This window comes from Artibeus jamaicensis, unplaced genomic scaffold (assembly GCF_021234435.1).
Source record: "Artibeus jamaicensis isolate MK-2021 breed Jamaican fruit bat unplaced genomic scaffold, CSHL_Jam_final scaffold_474, whole genome shotgun sequence".
In the NCBI taxonomy this organism is placed as follows: domain Eukaryota; kingdom Metazoa; phylum Chordata; class Mammalia; order Chiroptera; family Phyllostomidae; genus Artibeus; species Artibeus jamaicensis.
In genome coordinates, this window is record NW_026522046.1 from 10516907 (window position 1) to 10541930 (window position 25024).

A 25024-nucleotide genomic window follows, 5' to 3' on the forward strand; every position below is an offset into this window, starting at 1 on the left:
TATAAAATGGGAGTATATTATGCTTAGAAAATTTGGAAAATTTAGAGAGGTAGAAGAGAGCACATCTTTATAAACAGTAAGGCACTGATAACTGTTGGTCTAGGTGGTGCACATTTCAGGGCCCTACCGATTGCATTTCTCTCTACCTCTCAGATAAACACAATCCACCCGATTTCCTTCTGTCCTGTTTTCATTCCCGTGTGCTGTACTGTGGGCTAGTGAGAATAGCACCTCTTCTGAACCTCAGACTTGGAGTGTCTCTTCACTCAGTCTTTATGAAGGAGATGTTATCAAGTATGTCCTGCAGGGAGGCCTGACCCTTTAAGGCCTCAGCTACTGGATGGCTTAGGCTACAGCACTCACCTGCCCAGGGACTCACCTCATTCTCCATGATCATCTAATCCCACTTTCCCAGCAACTACCAGTGCCGCCCCAGTTAGGTTTTGTTTTGGTTCTCTATTTTCTCTTCTCTTCCTCCTCCCCTCCCCTCCTTCCTTCCTTCCTTCATTTATTGGGTGACACTGCTTAACAAAATTATATAGGTTTCGGGTGCACAATTCTACAACATACCATCTCTATACTCTTGTGTGTTCACCACCCCAAGTCACGTCTCCATCCATCACCATTTATCCCCTCATACCCTCTTCCACCTCTCTCCACTCCTCTCCTTTTGGCAGTCACCATGTTCTTGTCCATGTCAATGAGTTTATTTTCTTTTTTGCTCAATGCCCTCCACCAATCCCTTCTCCCCCAGCTGTCAGCCTGCTCTCTTTCTCTATGAGTCTGTCTCTGTTTGCTTATTCATTCATTTTGTTCATTAGATCTTGCACATGAGTGAAGTCATATGGTATTTGTCTTTCTCTGACTGCCTTATTTCATTTAGCATAATGTTCTCCAAGTCCATCCATGTTGTCACAAAGGGTAACATTTTCTTTTTTTTTTATGGCCAAGTAGCATTCCATTGTGTTAATGTAATTTTTCTTTGCTTTTTATACTCCTGTAATTTTTGAAGAGCTGTTTTGTAGAATGTCCCAATTTGGGTTTCCTTCTGATTAAATTCATGTTATGGGTTTGGTTTTTTTTCCTGCAAGAATACCAAAGACATGATCTTGTGCCCTTTCCAATGCATCATATCGGAGGGACATATGTGCATACATTGCATCACTGGCGCTGCTGACCTTGATCACTGGGAATGGGGGTGTCTGCCAAGATACCCTTTGTAAACATAACCATTTTTTGTCTTGTGCTTAATAAATATATGGGGAGATACTTTGAGACCATGTGGATATTTTATTTCTCATTATATTTTACTCAGTGATTTTGGCATTCATTGATGATTCTTTACTGCAGGGAATACTTCTGTGGTGTTTGCCAAATGGTGATTTTTTTTCCTGTTTTAATCATTCTTTGTACATTTATTAGTTGGAATTTTAAGAACGTCCCCTTTCTCCTATTTATCTATCTTTCTAATCATTTATTTATATCAGTGTGGATTCTTATTTTAGGGAATCTAATCTGTAAGTATTGTTATTTACCATTTTAATGTTTAAATTGTCCCAAATTTGGCCAGTGTGAATTCTTTCAAGGTAGTGCTTGTGTCCTTTTGACATGTCCCCACAATTTTTCACATACTTCCTTACTTTCTGGCAATATAAAATAGTTCAGAGTTTTCTCATACTTCCCTCATGCCAGCCATTTCTTCAAAGAGCCAGGTTTTCCTTGTCGGAGAATGGTATTTAGAAGACAGTCTCAGTGCAGGGTGTGGTGTTTGGTACTGGGGTTTTATTGTTTCTAGGTCCTCTCAGTGTCAGAGATAGTAATATATCTGTGTATATACAAACACATTTATATTTATCTGTACACACATTAAAAACTGAAATCAGGCTGAAACTTCCACTGTCAATATGCCAAGACATTGCTCGTTCTAACCTTCCATCTTTTGAACTATGATAGTTAACTATGAGAGTTAAACATTCTTTGATAGTGAGAAACCTGGATTTATCCACAAAACACTCTCCCTCACCCTCTCTCCCTCCCTGCCTCTCTCTGTCAGTACTTATCAGTATCTCTGTGAAAAACAAATCTACTAACCGGATACCTAGTATGCCTTTTCAGTATTTACTTTTGGACAACTTAAGACAATTTTAGGCAATTATAGATTCAAATATTAGTTCTGACTGTTTGTTTTACTTCTTAAGGAACACCAGTTTTACGTAAGCCATTCCTTATTATCTTCTATTTCCATTGTTTTCTCTCTCACCCTTTAAAGTTTTTCTTTATATCATTTTTATTTTCTTGATTGCTTTTTAAAAATCTTCTGTGCCTGCTATTATTATACATTTTCGTTTGTGCCTATTCTCCTTTGTATTTACTTCTGATGTTTGACATAATTCTCTTCTGTTTCCCTGAGTTTAATCATTCTGCTTATTTCTCAACATGTTTTGACTATTTTTCTTTGTACATTTTAAATTCTGGATTCACAGTGATTTTCTGATATCCTCAAATTCTTGTTTGAATATATTTAATTCAACTCGGAGCATTTTCTAAATGGCTTCCTTCTATTTCATGTTGGTTTTTTGAGGGGGGGCAGGGGGCTCACTTGCTGACATGTGCTGATTGTTTTGGTAGTAATTTTGTATAGACTGATTTGTTTCATCTGTTCATTTTGTGGATTTGGGTAGTTTATGAGATCCTTAATTCATGGGAAGCCTCTTCTCTCACAGTGGCAAAGTCGAGTTCTTTAATAATTTTTTCTTTTTGGTGTTCTGGAGAAGGTTTATAGGTCCTCTGATCTTTCTTTTGTTCTTTTTGTCTTGCAGGACGCTAGCTTTTCCTGTTTTGCTTCTTTTCTCCCTTCATCTCTCAGTTGCAAAAGGGCGACTTTCTTTTCCTTTTTGTCTTTTTCTCCTCCAGACGCCACTTTGATGATAGCCACTTTAGAACACTTGTACATTCAAGCTCCTCCCTCCCAGCAGTCGGTGACTGGGCCGTGCTTTAGTGTTTAGAAGCTTAGAGGTCTTAGGTTTCCCAGTGGTAGTTATAAACCAGTTTTAGGTGTTCTGCTCGCTCCCCCTTTTCTCTTTCTTACAGTTATTGTGTGTTGTTCCTTGCCGTGCAGGCTCCTGGCAGGAACATGAGTGATGGCTGACTGAGATTTGATGCTTTTTCTTTTTTTTTTACCTACAGTTATTTTGAAGTCTGGACATTCTGTGGCGTCTCGTTATGTAGAGGGCATGATTTGAGTGTAGTTTTATTTTTCTTGTCATTCTGTATTGTCCGTAGAGGATATGTGGGGAGATGCAAATCTAGGTAGCCGCCACCCAACTATCTGGAAGTTCTTTGGCAAGTTTTTAACTCTCTGAGTTTAGTTTTCTCATATGTAAAATGGGAATGATAATTATGCCTAATTGATAGAAACTTCATGATGCTTAAATGAGATAATATTTATGAATTGTTTAGAACAGTATCAGTCACATAAGTGCTCAGGAAATTTTAGTTGCCATTCTTATCATTATGTTGTGGATGCAACATCAACTTGAATAGCACTGCGGATACTGTTTTGAGAATAAGATACTGATAGTGTCTGAAGTTGACCCCGCCCTTAGTACTGTGTATCTCATCTTCTTCTGCCTTTTCATGGATGGTGCTGCTGTAGAGTCTGCATCATCTGTTCTGTTCTTTCCCTCCCCCACCACTTCCTCATGTTGTCATGCAAAGTAGCCTAAATAAAGCCCATCTTTAAAAAAATCTTTTGCCCTGACTGATGTAACTTAGTGGGTTGGGCGTCATCCTGCAAAACAAAAGGTCGCTGGTTTGATTCCTGGTCAGGATACATGCATGGGTTGCTGGGTCCCCAACTGGGGGCATGTGAGGGCCAACTAATCAAAGTTTCTCTCACACCTCTCTCTTTAAAAAAAATCTTTTACCGATCTATGTCCCCCTCTAACTCTATATTCTACTTCCCCTGTTTCTCTATTACCTGTCATAGAAGAAGTCTTCTTAAGAGTTGCCTGTAGTGGTTGTCTCCATTTTCCCCTCTCCCACTGTCTCCTTACGCTACTTGTACACCTTTTATTCCCCCGCTGCTCTACTGAAGTGGCTCTTACCAAGTTACTCTTGGCATCCAGCTTTTCAAACCCAAGCATTAACTTCTGTGTCTTGACCCCACAGTAGCATTTGACCTGATGAGCCTCTCCATCTTTGGTTATTGTTTTAAATTAAGTCTTTCAGACACAAAAAAAAGGCCTAAAATAATATAATGCACATGTGCATTTGCTGTCTAGTTTAAAGAGTGAAAATTATCAGCTCACTTGAAGCCCCTCACCCCAATCCATTCCCAACTGTATCCTTTCCTAACTTCCAGATGTAGCCACTATGCTGCATTGGTATTTCTTGTTTGTATACTTGTTTTGTACTTTTGCCACACACGCATTTTCCAATATAATGTGCAATGATTTTCTTCATGTTTTTAACCTCCGTAGTGAAAAAAAAAATATTCTTAAATACCTTTGCAACTTATTCTTTTTATTCAACATTTTGTTATGAGAATTATTTGTGTTGTCATGCATGACCCTAGAGTGTTTATTTTCTTTCTATTTTTTATGTATAACTAGCTTTTATTTTTATTTTTATCACATTTTTTTAAAGATTTTTAATTTATTTATCTTTAGAGGGGAAGGGAAGGAGAGAAGAGGAGAAACATCAGTGTATGGTTGCCTTTCATGCGTCCCCTGCTGGGAACTGGCCTGCAACCCAGGCATGTGCCCTGACTGGGAATTGAACCACAATTGTCTGGTTCACAGGCCCCCGCTCAATCCACTGAGCTATACCAGCCAGGGCTATTTTTATTACATTTTTTATTGTTGTTCAAGTGAAGTTGTCTCCATTTCCCCCCACCACTCCCCCACACCCCAGCCATCCCCACTTCCCACCCTCGACCCTTACCCCTCTTTGGCTTTGTCCATGTGTCCTGTATACATGTGTCTGAAAACCCTTCCCCCTTGCCCCCATTATCCCCTCCCACCTCCCCTCTGGTTACTATCAGTTTCACTGTGTATATAGTGTTCCATTTTATGAGTAGACTACAATTTAACCATTATGTGGTAGATGGATAGTTAAGTTGTTTCCATTTTCAGTTGTTAGAAACAGTCCTTCTGGGAACATTCTTATACATATCCCCTCAGATGTTTCTGTTTGATACTACTTAGAAGTAGAGTTCCTGGGTTATACTGTATTTAACCAGATTCTTGTTTTGAATCACCTCGTTATAGGCTTCCATGATACTGCACTTGTTTGATTTTCATATTACTTCGTAGGCCAAACAGTTTCATCTCATTTTCTGGATCCTCATCCTCTACTGTACTCTATATTTTAGTGCCTGGGGGTTTGTCTTTGGCTGTCTTCTCTATATTCCCAGCTTCTAACTTTGAATTACACTAAATTATTGCTCATGCTGATCCCAGGATACTCTTTATCAAATGAAATCCAATCATGTTATTACTTTGCTTAAATTTCTTAAGAGATCCCCTGCTGCCTCTGAAGTCCCCCCAACCCCTGCATGTGTCTCAACTCCTACCTCTAAAGGATCCTGAAGACCCTCTCTCCAGCCGGCTGGGTCTTTGCTCAACACTATTTCCTCTGTTCACAAATTTCTCTCCCCTCACTCCTCAACTGCCTGGTCAACATTTTTTAAAAGATGATTTGCATGTCCCCTTTTCAGGAAAGTCATACCTGGCACCTTCAGGCAGAAGTAAGAAATTCCTTCTCTGTGTTCTAGCAGTTTGTTAACTACATTATGCTTATTGATTCATTTATCCAACAAATATTTAGTTATTGCCTGCTACATGCTGGAAACTGTTGAAGACATTAGGGCTAGAACAGTAAACCAGACAGACAGGGTTCTTATTTTTTTAAGGAGTCTACAGTTCAGGGGGTTGGAGAGAGAAAAGAAATAAACAGTATTATTTTAGATATTGTGGTAATGGGATAGAGTGTGTGTGGAGGGGCCTGACTTCAGACTGAGTGGGATGCTGTTTGAGTCGAGACCTGAAAGATCAGAAAGTACCAGCCATGCAGCGGTCTGAAAGGAGAGCAACATCCTGGGCAGCTGGAGCAGTGAATACAAAGGCCTGGAGCTAACACGAATTTATCATGTGAGGAGCAGAAGGAGGGCCAGTGGGTCAGGAGCATCATGAGCTGCAGGAAGGGGAGCTGTGTAAATAAAATCTGAGACATGGGCAGGGTCGGATCACGTAGGGCTTTATGGGTAAGATGTGTTGATTTCCAGTGTAGCGGGAAACCGTTGGGAGATTTTACGTGAGAGAAAGTCAGATCCGATTTATGTCTGGAATGGTCTTTCTGGAGGGTATGAGGAGAGTTGCAGGGGGACAGAGGAGAGCAGAGACCAGGTAGGAGTGGTTGCTGCAAGTGGAGCATGTTGGTAGCTTGGATTCTGTGGTATTTGTAATGTCCATAGAAAGAAGTGGAATGACTTAGGATGTATTTTCAAGGTAGGCTGCTAGGACTGGCTGATGGACTAGATGTGTTGGTTTTAAGGAGGGATAGAATCAAGAAAAGGACCCCTTGGCTTTTCTGCCAGAGTAACTGCCACACAGATGACTAGTGGTGGTAACAGCAATGAGAAAGCTTTGTGGGGGAGGAATTAAAAATTACCTTTCAGATATTTTAAGTTGGACATGCCTCTTGAGACTGCCAAGTGTGAATGGCAGGAAGTGAGTTGGACAGGTGGCTCTGAAGGTCAGGGATTGTCTCAGTTTGTTGGGGCTGCTATAACCAGTGATTGGAGGCTGGGTGGCTTACACAAGGAACACTTATTTCACATTGTTCTGGAGGCAGGAAGTCTGAGATTAGGGTGCAGCTCGGCTGGGTTCTAGGGGGAATCTTCTTCCAGACTGCAGACCACTGACATCTCCTTGTACTCTCACGTGGCAGGTAGAGGGTGAGGGGGACCTCTGGTGTGTATTTCATAAAGGGACACCTTCCAGACCTAGTTACCTCTTAAAGGCCTCTGCTCCTAATGCTGTCACATTGGGGTTAGATTTCAGTATTCGATATTTGGCAGGACACAAACATGGAGTTCTTAACAGGGATGGAGATAGATAATTTCGGGAGTCAGCAACTTACTGATTATATTTTAAAGCACTGAAACTGGATAAAATGACAGAGTTTGAGTGTAGATGGAGAGAGAAGAGAGGTGAGAGCAGGGTTGGGACACCGTAGCGTGTAGAGACTGAGGGACAGGGGTGTAAGAGGAAGTCACAGAAGACAGTAGATGGAGAGAGTGTCAGTTGTGTCATGCTGCTCTGAGTTCAAATACGACAAAGGCAGAGGTACGACGGCTGAATTTGACCCCCTGAAGGTCACTGTGACGGTGGTCAGGGCACCTTTAGGGCATTCTGGTGGTCAGAAGGTGGCACTTAGCTCATTACTTTAGTTAATATGTTATCTGTCACCTCTGGAGCATGTGATAGTCCTGTTTCTAGGGCTTAGCATATACTAGATGGTGAATAAATGTTTGTCAACAAGTTTGGTTTTTATGAGGTAGTTTAAAGGATAATATACTTTGTTACCCTCATTTAGAGTGCTTTTAGATCACTGAGCCTTCCCACCATTTTGTATCCATTGAAGGAATGTAGTCACGTGAATAATGACTTAAGGGAGACATAACAGAGAAGCAAATCCATTTTAGTAGAGGCTCACTGTGCGTCCTGAAGCCATCACGCTGTGGAGAAACAGGGCCTTGCTTGGGGCTTGGAAGGCCTGCCGCCAGCCCTGGCCCCACCGCTCAGCCCTGCTGCAGGTGTTGGCCGCAAGTCCCCCACGCGCTCTGGGTTGCAGCTTTTCAGCCGTTACATATGTGGATAATATTAACAAATTCATCCTACTGGAGTTTTGTGAGCAGCAAATATAGTAATGCACAAAGTAAAATAGCTCTGTAAGAGGTGTTTTTGTAAAAAAAGAATTGGTTTATCCATTTTATTACAGATTTATAAAGTAGATTAGAGCATAGTGTCATGAAATTCGTATTTAGGCAGTCGGGTGTGAATGGCAAGTTTAGGGAGAATGGAGATTGCTGGAAAATGTGATACTTTTCTAGAAATATATAGGAAATTAATTTCTTTTGGCTTTATTCTCTTATCCTTCTCAGATAAATTTAATTATCCTCTTAGGACCAAAGGATAGACTTTTACTTAAGATCAAGTAATCAAATCTAGCTAGTGGTCTATTTATCCCAGTGTTGCCTGTATCTGAAAGAATAAAATGTAGTTAGTGTTGCTTGTATTTCTTCCTTTTTTTCCCACTTTTAAGTGAATATATTAACTTGACATATTTGTCCCTGTGGTGAGTACCCATTTCATTTTACTTCTAGGGTAAAAATCATGGTAAGAAACTCAGAAATTACTATGCAGCGAACAGCTGTCCTCCTCCTGCCAGAATGAGCAACGCGGTAGAACCTGTGGCCACCCCAGCCGTTCCTGTCCCTCCACAGGTGAGACGTGTCTCAGGGTGAAAGCCGACCTGTGCACAGATGGTCACGGGGGTAGTTATCATCTTTGTCTTGCCCATTAAGGCACAATTGGGCAGATACTCCTGAAAGGTCCCGTCAGTGCTTTTAAAACTCCTTGAACTACAGGGCTGGATTTAGCACATGCAAAATCCACAGACCTTCAGATTTCTCATTGGCTTTGGTTGTGATGCATGAAATGATGTAACACTTACTGTTTCGTGAGTCTTTTGCTACACATTTCTCAGAATTCTGGCTCAAACGGCCCTCAGCGTCTAGGGCTAAGCTAGAATAAAAACCAACTAACCCTGAATAGAACAAGAAATTTTAAAACATATCTTTATTGTTGTTAATGCCATTAGTTTAAATTTTGCCTTCCATTAAGATCAGTTTCCTGAGATTGCTAACCCCTGTCCTTTTTTTAACTCCTCTGCAGAGAACCTGTGTAAAGTCTCTCTGGTTAAAAGTGGAGTTCCTTTCACTATTTGAAAGATAGAACATGTGTTTCGAGCAAGATATTCCGGTACTTGAATAGCCTCTGACATATGGATTCTACTCCTTAACCTGCCTTTGAAGTATGATTTGTCCTTAGAACAGTACAGTGGCCGTAGACAATAACTCTAATCGAGTACTTACTGTGCCAAGTACTCTGCTAAGCACTTTTCATGCATCATTTCATTCCGGGCCGGGATTAGGGTCATGAGAGGGATACACTTCACCATGCCCGCAATATAAGGGGGAGGAAAAAAACCTCAGTAGTCAAGATAAATATTTAAAATATTCAGAATTAACATAAACAATTCAATAGTGAACAAAAGGTCAAAACTTAAAGACAGGGTATTATTTTCCTTTTGCCTCAGGCAGCAGTATGGCACAGTTACTGATCCTGTCTTTATTTAAAAATTTGATATTTTGTTCCTCATTGATTTTTTTTGTGTTAGGCTTGATCTAGTTTATTAAACTGTTTCATTAGAATATTATTTCTTTTGATTGCTGAGTGTTTCGATGCTCCCTTAAATTTCCTGCTCATAGCAAGTGCCTGCCTCGCCTGGGTCTAGACCTGGGCGCTGACTTCACCTGGTGCTCGCAGTAACTTAGAAGGCCTGGCCTTCTCACTGGGAGGTGTGGCCATGGCCAGCTACATCCATCTCACCTGGAGGTTTGTTAGAAGTTCCGGCCAGCTCGATACAGTAACTTGTCCACAGCATTACATGTGGTGGGGCAAGAATTGTTTCTGATCTTAGACCTCTACTCACAACCACCATAGTATACATTTTATTTTTCTGCATGTTAGTTTCCAGTACTAAGGTATGGATAGAAATACCAACTATTCCTCCATCTGCAAGAATTCGTGGGGGTAAGTGAGCTATGTTGAACACCGATTTAGAGGACAGGAACGTTACTGGGATGCTCTTCAGGCAGTGTAGTTGTCACAGGACTAGTTCCTGAAGGCTGCCCCAGAACGAGGTGGCTGCTCCCCGTTGGGGACTGTTTTCAGCCAGCTCCGCCCTTCCCGGCAAACAGCCTTAGCCGCCTTTCACAGTGTAGCCCTTTGTGATTTTTGAAGACAGCTATCCTGTCTCCAGAAATCTTCTCTTCCAGGTGAAAGAAACAGTGCTACTTCTTTCAGCTAGTCCTGATATGATATGCTTTCCAGACTCTTGTATATTTTATTCTCCTCCAGACAAAACCTAGTTTGTTGTTTTTAACCCAAAAACATTTGAGCGGATACTATCTTTTGGGCACAATGTTAGGTTTCCCTTAACTTGTTGTTTCTCAACCTGAATGTAACTGACTGGATCTGCTGGTTATTTCCCCATTATATAGTATTATTATTATATTATTATAATATAATTATAATAATATTATATAATTATAATTATATCTGTAGCTAGTTTGTGGACTCTTTGAGCAAAGGCTCATTTTTAAAAATATATGTCTGTACACAGCTTCTGCATTAAGTAACAAGCCTTATTAACAGTAGATGTTCAGTAAGTGCTTGTTGATGGATTCTGGGCCGACTTGACTTTTTCTGACAATGTGATTCTAGGCTTTACCTATACTGCCCTGTATCTTCCATGCTGGGTTTTTAAGTTTTTTATTTATTTTTTATTTTTTTATTGGAGATAGCAATGAGCCATTTGTTATTTTGGTACACTGATTATTGTCCTGCAAAACCATGACTAATTCACAAAGTGCCTTAGAAGGAACTTGGAGGAAAAGAAGGGAATAAGCTCCAGGTGTTTTTTTTAACCTTGTTTCTTACATCTTTGCTGTCAGATGGGCTCCTTTAAGCCAGGAGGCAGAGTGATCCTGGCCACGGAGAACGATTATTGCAAGCTCTGCGATGCCTCCTTCAGTTCTCCCGCAGTGGCTCAGGCTCACTATCAAGGGAAGAATCACGCCAAGAGGCTGCGGCTGGCGGAAGCTCAGAGTAACTCATTCTCGTAGGTATTGCCTTTTTTTCTGAGGCCACAGTGTTGTGTGAGACTGACTGTAGAGGGAAGGAGTTGAAATGGATCCTGGTTTAGAACTCTCACTCTTTTAAAATTTCTTTCCTCCAGGGAGTCTTCAGAGGCAGGTCAGCGGCGGACCCGGAAAGAAGGGAATGAATATAAAATGATGCCTAATAGGAGAAATATGTATACAGTACAGAATAATTCAGGTATCCACTGGATTTCCACATGCCTTGGCTACATTCTACAAATGGTCTCCTTTACTTTTATTTCTTTTAATGGTAATAGATAACTCTGAGAATTTGGGGTAAGCTGTTGTTCTGTTTGAATTGGTCTAGTGGCTTTTCAAGCTGGTATTTATTTCAGGTTTCATTTAGTGATTTATTTTCTATCTAGTATATTCATTTTGTTTTTAAACTATAGTTTTTATGTTTTAAGATCTTTTTATCATAGTTCCTTTGTATTTCTTCTGGTATTTGCCAGCTGAGAAATGTAACATCATTATAAAAATGCACTATTTAGTTTTGAAGTTGTACCATGCTAATTCTGTATATAGTGGGGGAAAAAAAACATTGTAGCGATGGCATTAAACCAGGGTAGTGAATCAGAAGGGGAGTTTTTGTGAAACACACATGCCTGCACCAGGACTTAGAGATCTTCAGTCAGTGAATTTGGAGTAGGGCCCAGACGCACATGTGTTTTGAAAATGCTTCCTCAGTGATTCTGCTATACACACCTTCAGGTCAACTAGCTTATAGGAATGTTTCCTGCCTTTTCTGGTTGTCTTCAGGATGGAAAATAGGACTCAGTAGCCCCTCACCCTCCTCCTACTCCATCCCCCAGTGTATACACATACCAGCACAGGTCATTCATGTGAACAAAAGAACAGCCCTGGCTGGTGTGGCTCAATGTTTTGAGTGCCAGCCTTTGAACTAAAGTGTCACTGGTTTGATTCCCAGTCACGGCACATGCCAGGAGTTGCAGGCCAGGTCCCCAGTGGGGGGCCTGTGAGAGGCAACCACACATTGATGTTTCTGTCCCTCTCTTTCTCCCTCCATTCCCCTCTCTTTAAAAATAAATAAATCTTAAAAAAAGTTCATTGGAAAGGTAAGAGTAGCATAGAAAATAGGGACACATAGAAACAGTAATATAATGTAATTAATAAAAGCCTGAACATATATCAGTAGTTAACAACAAATATAAATTTACTAAATTACCACTTAAAATACAGAGGCTTTAAGAACAGATTAAAAAATGAGCTGAGAGGAAGGAAGCGGAGGTAGTTGTATTAATATTAGATAAAAGGAGCTTTAGGTCAGAAGGCGGTTTAGGTGATGTTCTCTGACCAGAGGACAATCAGATGAGATGTCAATAACAAAAATATTAAAAAAAAACCCCACAAGATTTTCAGCTGTTTGGAAATTTTAAAAGATTTTTAAATAAATCATGGGTCAAAGAAGAAATTATATGGAATATTAAAAACTCTTAGAACCAAACAGTAATAAAAATATATTAAATTTATAGGATGTAGTAAAAGTAATAGTTTGAGAAAAGCCTGAAATATTTATTACAGTAGAAAAGAAAACCATAAAATTAATAAATAAATGGCCTAACTTAAGTCAATTATATAAAAAGAAAATAAAATGATCAGTAATTCCACCAACATTTTTATATGTCATTCCACTCTTCATATTGCTTCTTAAAAATAGAATTTGTGATAATAGTTTGTGATATTCTTGTTTCATTTAATAGCATATTATAATCACATTTTCATGGAATCATAGTGTTTTCATTATTTTTAGTGACTGCATGGTTTTCCATTATAGTCCTAAGCATAATTCTTTAAGTTGTACTTTTGGAACTGTCCTTTCCCTACCCACTCCCAGAAAAAACTTTTTGTAAATGCTGATGAAATAAATGTCCTTGTTGATAAATCTTTATGTAAACATTCTTAATATTTTTCTTAGGATAATTCTTAGAAATAGAATTTCTGGATTAAAGGGTTAGGATAATTGTAAAACTTCGTATAATGCTGGGAAATTAAATGATTTTAAAACAGTATTTACATTTTAGAGACATTGGCATTTAGACTTTGGTTTTGGCTCTATAGTAATCTTTGTGACAATAGTTGGACGAATCATACTAGTTTTTAGATTGAGCCTTTACAATATTGTAATTTAAAAAAATGCATTAACTTCACATTCATTTGAAGGTAGGAATCTGTAAATTTTATAATTTTAATTTAGGAAAAAAGTCAAAATTATAATTAATCAGACTGCTGCCATTCATTTAGTGAATGTTTTGAAGTGAACACATTACTTTTGTGTCTCGCTTTAGGAGGTCCGTACTTCAATCGTCGCTCTCGGCAGAGAATTCCCCGTGATCTGGCCATGTGCGTCACTCCGAGTGGCCAGTTTTACTGCTCCATGTGTAACGTTGGGGCTGGCGAAGAGGTGGAGTTCCGGCATCATTTAGAGAGCAAGCAACATAAAAGCAAGGTGTCTGAACAGCGGTATAGGAATGAGATGGAGAATCTGGGCTATGTATAGTGATCGTTGTATTCCAGTAGAGCAGCTCATCCTGCCTGTCGTTTGCCTTCTGTCAATATGCCCTGCTTTGTGGTCCTTTTGATATGAGTACATTCCTCTGCTTAATGTTAACACATGTAACCTGCAGTGGTGCGGTGAGATGTCAAAACTGGGGAAGGACGAGAACATGCTTCTTAGGTCATGATGCTTCTTCAGGTTAGTTGTGTTGAGTTACTTAGACCATGTGACCTCTCCACCCCGTGAGAAATAATGGTTTATCTTGACCATCTGGTCAGTTAGTAGCTGACCACTTAGAGCTTTAACTATTTAACAGGCTCATCTTCTTTTGCAATTTTAGTTTTATGAACTCTTAAATAAAAGGTTTTTATGAGTTCTTCAGATCACAGTGAAAACAGGTAAGCAGAGATTTCAGTTTCCCAAGGCTTCTTTGGAACCACCACCTGTACTCAGTGTCTTGGTGGTGGGGTCTTCTCCGGGACATTTCCCCCTTTATCATGTCTTCCCATTATCGAGATGAAGGTTTTCTTGGACTCAGACACTTTTGATGGGGACTTGCAAACAGTAAAACTTAATTTCCAGTTATGGATTTCACATATTTAAATTCCACCTTCTTTCCTCTCCACGCCCTCCCCACCCAGCTGAATTAGCTTGTCTGATAAGCTTATTTTCATGCCCCAGCTGTGTTGTGGAATTTCCAAGCCCCACATTTGAATATCCAATGAATCGAAGATAGATACGATATTTTTTTAAAAAATATTTTTCAGCTGGTTTTAGAAAATGTAAAGATGTGTTTGATTTTTCAATTTAGAGTTACTTCATTGATAATGACTTGTTACTTACATGATGGTCTCAATCATAAGTTTAGATCTCTGGATATTTGGTTTGGCAGACTTTGGAGATAAAACAATCCTTTCATTGAACTCATATTCATCTCTTGTTGGTTTGCTGGTTGTTCTGAAAAATACCGTTACCTGACTTTGATAGATAGAGAGGAATTTTTAAAAAGTTAATCAAATTTCAGTATTATCATTTCTAGCAGAAAAATACATGAACTTTGATTTCATTCTTTCTAACTCAGCTTTCTTGAAGATAATAGAAATAGCAAAATATGTTATAGATTACTTGATATTTGATAATGACAACAGTATTATTAGTTTTGTATTTTGTTTTTAGAATAAAGCTCTAGTGTATGTCTAGATTAACTAATGGAATACTCTATGAACTTTCATTAACTGTACTTTATCTACTTATATTTACATGGATAAGACCGTGCTCATCCATCCTTCTTTTGAAAGGCCACATAGAAGTTTATATTGAGAAGTATCTTTGCACTGTGGTCAATTCACACTTGATTGCTTATATTACTAATTAAAAAAAATAACCAAACTCCTAATTTTTTCTTGAGAATTCTATATGCAAAGAAATGGGGAGAAGGAAAATTACAATCATCATTTCTTTCCTTTAATACTTCCAAATAATTTTTGAACGATCTAGACCCATATTTAAATTTTAGTTTTATGATTAACCTCTGGTACAATATCAAATCATTCTTCTGTTGAAGAGATGGTTTTTGAAAGGAAGAATTATTTAATTTTTTTCCCCCAGAAACAGAAGAATGAGTTAATGTTTGGTTGAGATTCTATCCAGACCCGTAACTCTTAGTATAATAATGCTTTGTGCAGTTATCTGTAAAATAGAGTTGATTAGTTTAGGGCAATTTAGAGCTTAGTTTATTGGTCAGTAGGTTATTCATTTTGCTGCTAAGTAATTATTTGGTAGATTTTAATATTACAGTGCTGGCCACTAGGTTCTGTGATTATTTAAAAATCCCATCTTCCCTTCTTTTTGTATGTGTATTTATACACACACACATAAAACTATAGATAAATACTTTTATGTGACATCATAGAGAAGATTTCATTGAATTCTTATTTCAGGTAACAGTAAACAATTGTGGATAAGAATTTGTATTTTGTAAAAGTGACATTCATCCATTTTCATTTTTTTCCTTTGCAAATAAAATAAAATTAAAGGAAGGGTTTTTCTTATTTTTCCCACTTAATTTCAATATATATACAAAGAGGAGTGGATTTAAGGCCTTGATGTTTTTCCTGGCCTTGTGTATTCAGGTTTCCAGTATCCCAGTGCCCTTAATGGACTTTGTGAATGCATAAACACATTTTCTTTTAAAGAAAAAAAAGATTTATAGTGTTATTTCTTACTTGCCATATTTCTTTGCACTAAAAAAGAGCTACGTGTTTGTTTTATATGACACTTTAGATACCATATTGCCTATTCTGTTTACTCCTTAATTTCTAAACTCTGGGAAGTTGGTGAATAACTTCTGTGATCACTTATAGAAGTGACATACACATCTCCTCTAAAAAGCCCCTACAAGTCTCTGTGACAGTGGTGTGCTCTGGGTTTGTTGCTTCATAATGTTCTGTGTTCCACAGGTGAAAAAAAGGGTGACAGAAGCTGTCAGAAAGGAAATGCCTAAAAGTACATCTCTGCATAGTACGGTATCTCATGTCATGCATTCCTAGTAGACAGTGTTTTTCCGGGTCAGAGAAGGTGGTTGTTACTGCTGCAGTCAGTGATACGTGCTCTCCATTGATTTCATTTTGTGTGCCCTAGCGTTTGTACCCTGAGCTCCCCAGGGTCCCGTTAGTATCTTTTACAGGCGGTAGACAAGGACAGACCGAGGCCTAAACAGAGGAAAACCTGTGGTCAGGTAAATTAAGTAGATTTCAGTAATCATCTGCAAGAAAGACCTCATGGCATCAAAGTCTCTTTTCTCTGTGAATATCTTTGTTTAAGTTGTCTTTTGAAGTCAATGTTAGAAGATGAGAGTTAGAAACTCTATACTAAGAGACTGAGGGCAAGAAGTTGTAAGGAAAAAGTCCATGTTCCAATTAAAAGATTGGATTGCACTTGCCTTTGAAGTATCTTTTTTCTTCCCCAAAAGTTGAGCTACAAAATTGTGTGTGCCATGTAACCTTATGACTCCACTTGGAACAGGAAATACTTTGTTGGTCTTTGTGTACCACACGCTGCAACGTGTACATATGTGCATGGGTTTACTACATTTGTTGGCCTGTCTCTCACTGCACTGAAATCTGCAAGTGAATACTTTTTTTTAATACCATCCATTTTGAAAAAGTTCCTTCTCCAACTCCTCACTATTTTTCCCTTTTAATGTGTTGATACACTTAGAAAACCATTTAGGTTTTAGAAACCCTGAGATTGAGTGGAGAATTGTGCCTGAGATCATCCTTATGTCCCTCTGACTTGAACAACTAAAGGAAGCATGAGATTTTCCATTTATTTTGCAGGGCTGTTCTGTGACACTGGTAATACTCGCTATAGCTGCCTAGCCACACTTTGAACAAGGATAAAGTGTGTATATATATAAATCTTCCTCTGTAGATAGATTTTAAGGATTAGCTGTGGGATTATGATTCCTTCACTCTTGGCTTGGCTGGAATGATGAGCAGTGACAGTTTGAGGACTGCCCAGTGACCTGTGGAAAGTGAGTTTGCTTATGCCAGGGGAGACATGTAATTGTCCCTCTTGGCACTTCTGCAGAGCGGCCCAGGCACAGTGGGTTTGGAGCCTAATCTGTTTTGTTTCCTTAGTCTCAGAACTTAGGCTGTAAATACTCTGTGAAGAACTTGGTGAGGCACGTAAGGACAGTAGAGCGGCTTTCAAAATAAAGAAATGTTCTGTCAGTGAATTTGCCAATGTAGGCAGAAGTTTAATACAGGCTGTTGAAGAGATGTTTAAAAATATTCTACCTTACCAACTTTTTTTTATCAGCCAAATCACTATTCAGGAGTTTCATACATAGTAGCATTTTGTTGTTGCCTTTAGGTTTTTGGTTGTTATCGTTGTTTTTTTTTTACTATTGTGAGTGATTGATTACCAGCAAACTAACAGGATGGACAAAGAGTTGTGTAAATAGCTTCCCATATGACATTACTTCGGATAGCTTTTTTGACTTTTTCTTTCCATTATAAATGGGGGGATCATTTGTAAACTCCCTTTCTGGATAGGTACCAAAAAAAAATACTGGCTTATGGTCCCATGCGACCTTGTCTCCATTAAGCCCAGACTATGAGTGCCTTTAGCAAGTTTTAGCATTTCACTGAGAGAAGAGATGATAGAATTATTACCATTAATCACAGTTCATTAAACACAGGAGCTTGGAATAGCAAAGGTCTATATGAATTCTGTGTTCTACATTTTTTTTAATGTGGGCTCAATTTGATAGTGAAACTGTTACCTCTACTGGTCAGAAACCACACACCCTGAAGATGAATTCAGTGTCCTAGGGTGGCAGCGGTCATAGAGTACTTTCCACCTTTAACTACATTACATTTACATTAGGTGAATGGTGGTGTGTGGATTGGGAAGAGCTTGACACTGAATTTGGGAAAACTTCGTCCCGTGTTCTTTTTCAAACTCAGTCTCTGTAAAGGGGAGGGAACTGTGTGTTGCAGATGAAGTGGGGGAAGAGATGGTCATGCACAATAAATACTAATTGTGTTACTTTGTCTCCACATCAAAAAAAGCACCTTCACAAACCAGGCCTGAGGCCTTCTACAACAAAATTTTTCCTATTTCAAATAATTTTTAAAATTCCAAATTGCTGAGTACTTTGAACCTTTAAAACACACTACTAAATTAATTTCATTGTAGAAATTTAACATTTTATTGTGAAAATTTTCAAACATCAGAGCTGAAAACATTTTACAATATACCCACTACTGGATTCTATAGTCAATATTTTATTGTACTACTACATATCTGTCCATCCCGTCTATTCACCCCTCAGTCCACAGTTTATTTTAAATACATACTTCAGTGTAAATTTCAGACAATACATTTCCCTTAAACACTTCAGCATAGGTATCATTAACTAGAATTTTATACTTGTTTAAATATCAGTATCTTTTTAAAGGTAGTGTCTCAGTCATAAATGTAAATCATGTGTTTATTGAACTCATGAAGTTGATAACCTGAGCCAATGAACATACACTTTTTCTCCCGTGGACTTCAGCCTTCTTCCAGTTTCTATGTTTGTATGTGCTTAGAATGAGGGAAGACAACACTTCAAACTGAAGTCTTCTTGTGTTGGACATTTTAAATGCTTAGTTGTCATGTATTTTAAAGTTTCATGATAAGATTTCTCCCTTATCCCTCTTGCTACGATGTATTTTTGCTGAACTATGCAGCTTTAAAAGATTGTGAGTTCCTGATTGGGGTTGGGGAAGTCAGCTTATACCTCATTTCCACCTGATGCTGCTTCTGTCGTCACATTTCCTTCATACTTTCGCCCATTCTGCCAGAAAGTGCAGACTCAAACCATAGATGATTAGCTGTTTTGAAAACTCTAGAAGAGCAGATTAAGTGGTTTAGAAAGTTAAAACTATGAATTTATATAAAGCCTCTGAGTTTCCCGAGAATGGAATCGCCCAGGCTTCTTCTAGCCATAATGAGCAGGATCAGAAGTGATTGCACTGCACAGTGAGTTGTTGAAATTGTGAGCCTTAGTAACATCTTTAGCTTCATTCTAGTACTGTCTGGAAAAAATTTTTTGACATATGTCTTCATTACACCATTTTTTTTGGTGTGTGGGAAAAATGGTAGGTGACTTGTTCCAGGGTACCAAGGTGGAATGGGTAGGTTGGAATTGAAACTTCAATGTTCTTGATTCATATTCTTGTGCTAGTTTGGTAAGATTTATGGCTTCTAAATAACACTTCCTTTGGGGCCCTTAAGATGAAAATATGTATTTTTACTAATTAGACTTTATATTTAGGCGTTCCATGACTTTTTGAACTTAAAGATCTTTTCATGGTTATATTCCCTCATTATAACCATGCAGTGAAATTGCTAAAAAATATCACTTTACTGTTGAATACTAACTAATGCAGGTTTTATCAGATTTATTTTTGCATTTCAATGACTTTCATGATTCATTCATAACTCTTTCTATGTAAGTGCTTAAGCGACCCCCTCACTAGTGAAAATGAATGTTCTCTATCACTGATTATATGTATATTCTCTACATGATCTATTTTTTAAAGGAAAAGTAACCCCAATGTGTCAGAATGAATGAATATTATCCTAGGGCAAAGAACATACAACGTTTATTTCTACTCTGCAAATCTGGCATTCGCAGGAAGAAAACTCCGAGTGGCTGGTCATTGTTTGCCTTCTTTTGCTACTTGAGCCTTTCTGTGGTTTTGTAAATTCGTGAGTCATCTTATGAGAATTTCGTGTTGATTCTGTGTTAATTGGTGTTCACTTTGTGGTATCCTTGGCTGCCCACAGCAGTTTAATTTGGGTATGGTGTGTCTGCTTTGAAATGCCTTACTAGAGTATGTCAGACTCTGCTCCACAGCATTCCATGTATCTGCTAGGGCAGTACATTGCCTCTCTTGGATGTATGCTCTTAGATCCAGAAGCAAAAACGACTTTGCTTTCACTGTTAAGGTTGCATTTTAGTGCCGTTATTATTTTAAATTAGAGAACAAAGTCATGGGAAACCAGTGGAGACTGTAGAATCCTTAGTTTAAGGGCATGGCAAGCTTGTAAAACAGTTTTTGCTATTTCATGAGAACAGTGTCTCTGGTAAAGGATATAACTAAAAAAAAAACATGCCAGCCAGAACTGTGTGAAATTGGAGTTGTTTCCTAAAATTATTTCTAAATGTCCTGCAGGGGTTTAACATCTGTGTATGCTGTTGGGGCTAAGTGCCAGTCTCTACTTCGGAAATGTTTCTGTTTTGGGGCTACAGAAATGACAAAAAAATGTCATGGGGTTTAAACCAATCAACTGTGAATTGTGAAATTGAAAATTGCTCCTTTGGTTTTGTTTTCTTCTGTATATTGAATATAGAAATCAAAAAGTTATTTAAAATTTATACTGCTTATGTTGATGGCTCATTTTGGCTGTGTATCCTCACTATGTACTGATTTCTGATAAAGGCTTGACATTGTTATAACAGGCATTTTGTGTTCAATTTAATAAAACAGTTTCCAAGTCTTGTCCACAGATTGTTTGGTTATGAGTTGGAGGTCAAGGAAACAGGCACATTGTCAGCACGGAGGTGTTAGTTTTAATGCCTGTGGTTGATGGCGGTGGGTTCACCATTCATCAGTCTGCACCTAATCCGTCACGGACTCCCAGAGCTCACTTGGAGTACTGTCAGGTCTTGCGCTTGCAGTAGAAATTAACCCAGCTGCCCCACCTCCCTGGAGTTAGCCTGGGACTGGAGGGAGTTCTTAATTCTATTGATATATTTTAAAATTTTTCCCTTCAAATTCTGAGAAAAATTGAGCTTAGCGCAATCATAACTGCTGCATTTAGAAATAAACATATTGACATGCATATATCCATTAATCTTTCGGATATTTCACATACAAAATACTCTTAAAATCCGCTTAAAAATACAATACAGTATTGCGGTATGGTCATTAAGCACTCTGGCTTACTGCCTGCGATATGCTTCTGAATTTCAGTGCTCATTTTGAAGAGTGGATGGTAGGCTTGGAAGGTGCTGTTATGGTTTGTTTAATTGGGATGCAAGACACATACACTTACTGTCGTGGGAAAAATTCCTGTCTGCACACAAAAAAATGTTTTTGAATGAACTGAATGGATCACATTGACTGTGTTTTCAAAACACTCAAGGCATCAGCACATTTTATTATATCATCTCCAAGAGATTTGTAGCTTAAAAGAAAGCCATAATAATGGGCATCAAATAAAAGTGTTAAATCAGTACAGCTTTTCAGCTCTTTTTTTCCTCCAGGCATTTCTGAGGCTTATCCGTTGGCTGAAAATCTATTCACAGTCAGGCACTGGATATTATACTTTAAAATTGCCTGTCTGTAAAAGACCAGCAATGAACTTTTATATCTATTATAAAATTGATAAGATTGTAGAGAGATCAGAAGTAGGTCTGTGTGTGATAAGTTTTAAGATTTTTATCTGAATTGAGATTTAGCCCACTGTGAAATGTAAGTATTATTTAATAGGGATGTAATACTGAATCCTTTACCACCACCCCTTGCCCCTCAAAAAAAAATCACCTGAAAATAGTCTGTTGTGTGTGTGAGGGAGAGAGAGAGAGAGAGAGAGAGAGAGAGAGAGGTCGAGGTGTGTGTATTAGGAGGGAGTGTATGTAAACGTGTTTAGGATGTCAAATACTGGTGGGGAAGCGTGTCTGAAGGAGCAGCGTGAATCTGCCACTGGAAGTGATACGCGCCACCCCAGGCGGTCTGTAACTTCCGCTTGGTATTTTGGACGTCTTTAGGCATAACTGGAGCTTCAAATGTGCTTTGGCTGGCAGCTGTCCTCCAGAAAGGAACAAGATGTCTTTAATATTAACTTCAGTTTTTAACCTTTGCTGTTGCCAGAGGCTCTTCTCTATCCTTGTTTTCTACAAATAGCCTGGTAAGCTATGGACTTTGACCAAAGGTATCTAGTGCCACCCTGTGGACTCTCTAAATTTTACAGTTAGCAGTTTGAGTGTGGTTGGTACACTACCTTGGAAGCAGGATCTGCTAAAAACCACTTTAGAGGAGGAGAGGAGTTTTCATCCTGAAATAAAGCAAGGGAAGACGTCGCCAGGATGGGGGTGTCAGACTCATTTTCACCGGGGGCCACATCAGCCTTGAGGTGGCCTTCAAAGGGCCAAAATAATTTAATGACCGTATAACTGTAACTACTCCTTAACTGTTAAGGAGTTGAAGTTACATTCTGCCCTTTGAAGGCAACTGCGAGGCTGACGTGGCCTCCGGTGAAAATGAGTCTGACGCCCCTGCTCTGGGAGGTGTTGAGGAGTTTATTCTTTTACAGTTTCAGCTGCTGAAGTATGCGGAGTGAGAAAAGTCATTGACTGGAAATCAGGAGGCATATATATGCATATGTATGTATATATCACACGTGTAGGATTTTTCGTGATGTTTTAAAAATATCTATTTTGCTTTTAAAAAATCTGTTACCCATACATGTTCAGGAATGTGAACAACAAACATAGAACGAAAATAAAATAATGGTCAGTGGAAGCCCCAAACTGGAAAGAAAGGACTAGTCTTTCATCACAGAAGATTGTTGAGCATTTTAAAAATAATATACAAGGGCAAATGTTATGAAACATGCACAAATCATACTGATAAGAACTACAAAATACTTAAGTTTTCCCTAAACAATTTATTTGGAGGAAGGACATAATGATTTCTGCTTCAATAAGCTGGCAGCACATAAGGAGACATTTTTAAGTGTTTTATTAAATACTTTCGACGCTGAGAAGAAGTAAATTGCCATAACTGGTCCCGCAGTTCTGCCACCTGCGTACTCTTGAGCAGGTCACTTAACTTTGCTGAAATTCACTTACTTAGAATTGGGATCTTATTAGGTGTGAATTCTAGTTATTCCTTTTACTCACTCAGTAGTATGGACAATTTAGAGAACTGGTCTTTTAAAAAAATTAGTTGAATTTTTTTGAATAAGTTCTGAGCCCCTCCTGAACGCATGTCCAATATCCCCCCCCCCAAGGTGAGCAGTTCCCAGTCGCTTAGTGGTTTTCCCAGAGGCGTTCTGTGCAGCGTGAGTGGGAAATCCACGTGACACTCTTGCTCAGTGAGCAGTGTGCCTTGGCAATCATTCTGTGATAGGACACGTGAATCTGTCTCATTCTTTCTGACTGTGTGGTATTGCCTTGTATGATTTTCAAAATTTCTTTCATTGGTCCTCTATTGATTTTATATATAAATATATAAAATAATGATCTTTTAAAAAGAAAAATTTAAGCCCTGGCTGGTGTGGCTCAGTGGATTGAGCACTGGCCTACACCCTGAAATGTCACGTTTCGGTTCTCAGTCAGGGCACATGCCTGGGTTGCAGGCCAGGCCCCCATTTTGGGGCATGGAGGAGTCAACCAAGAGATGTTTCTCTTGTACCTCAGTGTTTCTCTCCCTTCCCCCTCTCTGAAAATAAATAAAATCTTTTTAAAAATAGTTACAAAATTGTGGTAAAATGTACACATAACAAAATTGATCATGTTAACTATTTTTAGGTCTACACATCAGTGGCGTTAAGTGCATTCATGTGGTGCAACTGACCCCCCGCCACACCCCATTTCCAGAACGTCTTTCATCCTCCCGAACAGAAACTCCCTCACAAACAGTAACACCCTGTGCCTCGCTACCTCCCCGCCCCCCCAACCACCATTCTACTTTCTGTGAGTTTTACTTCACAGAATTAATATGTAAGTAGAATCTTACAGGGCTTGTCTTTTGTGACCGCTTCCCTTCACTTAGAATAATGTCCTCAGAGTACATCCATGTTGTGGAATGTGTCAGATTTTCCTTTCTTTTTAGGCTGATATTCCATTGTATGTATATACTATGTTTTATTTATCTATTCGTTTATCAATGGACATTCGGGTTACTTCCATCTGTGGGGTATTGTGGATAATGCTGAACATGGGTGTAAAAATATTTAAAACTTTAAAAATTATGAAATATTTAATATATGCAAAGTTTAGAGGATAATTAGACAGACATGTAATCACCGAGTTCCCCAGCACTATCAAGCCCTAACATTTTACTATATGTTATTCTGATATTTTTAGAGAAAAATAAAACATTACCAATTCAGCCAAAGCCCACTGTGCTAACCCCAGTTCCAATCTAAGTCATTGGCAGATAAACCCATAATCTTTTTTTTAAATTATATTTTATCGATTATGCTATTACAGTTTGTCCAGATGTTTCCCCTTTACCTCCTATCACACAGCAACTCCCACTCTCCCCACTCCCTCAGGCAATCCCTCACCATTGTTCATGTCCCGATTGTGCATGTAAGTTCTTTGGCTGCTCTGTTTCCCTTGCTGTACTTTACATACTCATGGCTCTTCTGCAACCACCTATTTGTACTTCTTAGTCCCCTTGCCTTTTCACCCATTCTTCTCCTCCCCCTCCCATTTGGCAACTTTCAGATAACTAACATCTTTTCTCTTGTTTTTTTTTTTTTAAATATTTTATTTATTTATCTTTAGAGGGGAAGGGAAGGAGAGAGGGAGAGAAACATCACTGTATGGTTGCCTTTTGTGCGTCCCCTGCTGGGAACTGGCCTGCAGGGAACTGGTCTGCAACCCAGGCATGTGCCCTGACTGGGAATCGAACCGCGATTGTCTGGTTCGCAGGCCCGCGCTCAATCCACTGAGCTACACCAGCCAGGGCTAGATAAACCCATAATCTTAAATTTGGTATCTGTTATTTCCCTATGTGTTATATTAATGCTATATGTATCCATAAACAGTAGATAATATTGTTTTTATGCTTGCATTACATGAACATAAATGTCTCAACAATATACAAATATTTTTATTTTTGTTTCTTCTCAACATATGATGATACATGTAGCCATATTTTATTCATTTAAAATACTGTATAGTGTTCCATTGTCTAAATATAGCA

At 38.7% G+C, this 25024-nt stretch overlaps 1 protein-coding gene across 5 annotated transcripts in view; it reads left to right on the forward strand.

Annotated features, from left to right (window-relative positions):
• The window catches only part of ZMAT3 (zinc finger matrin-type 3), a 56596-nt gene extending 35702 nt beyond the window's left edge, over positions 1–20894 (forward strand). For all 5 annotated transcript variants that reach the window (XM_037136878.2, XM_037136877.2, XM_053657790.1 and 2 more), the window contains exons 3-6: positions 8390–8509; positions 10805–10971; positions 11089–11189; positions 13318–20894. In XM_037136878.2, coding sequence (XP_036992773.1) covers positions 8390–8509; positions 10805–10971; positions 11089–11189; positions 13318–13529 — 600 coding nt within the window. In that variant the 3' untranslated portion in view covers positions 13530–20894. The remainder of the gene's footprint in view (positions 1–8389; positions 8510–10804; positions 10972–11088; positions 11190–13317) is intronic.
• The last annotated feature ends 4130 nt before the right edge of the window (positions 20895–25024 follow it).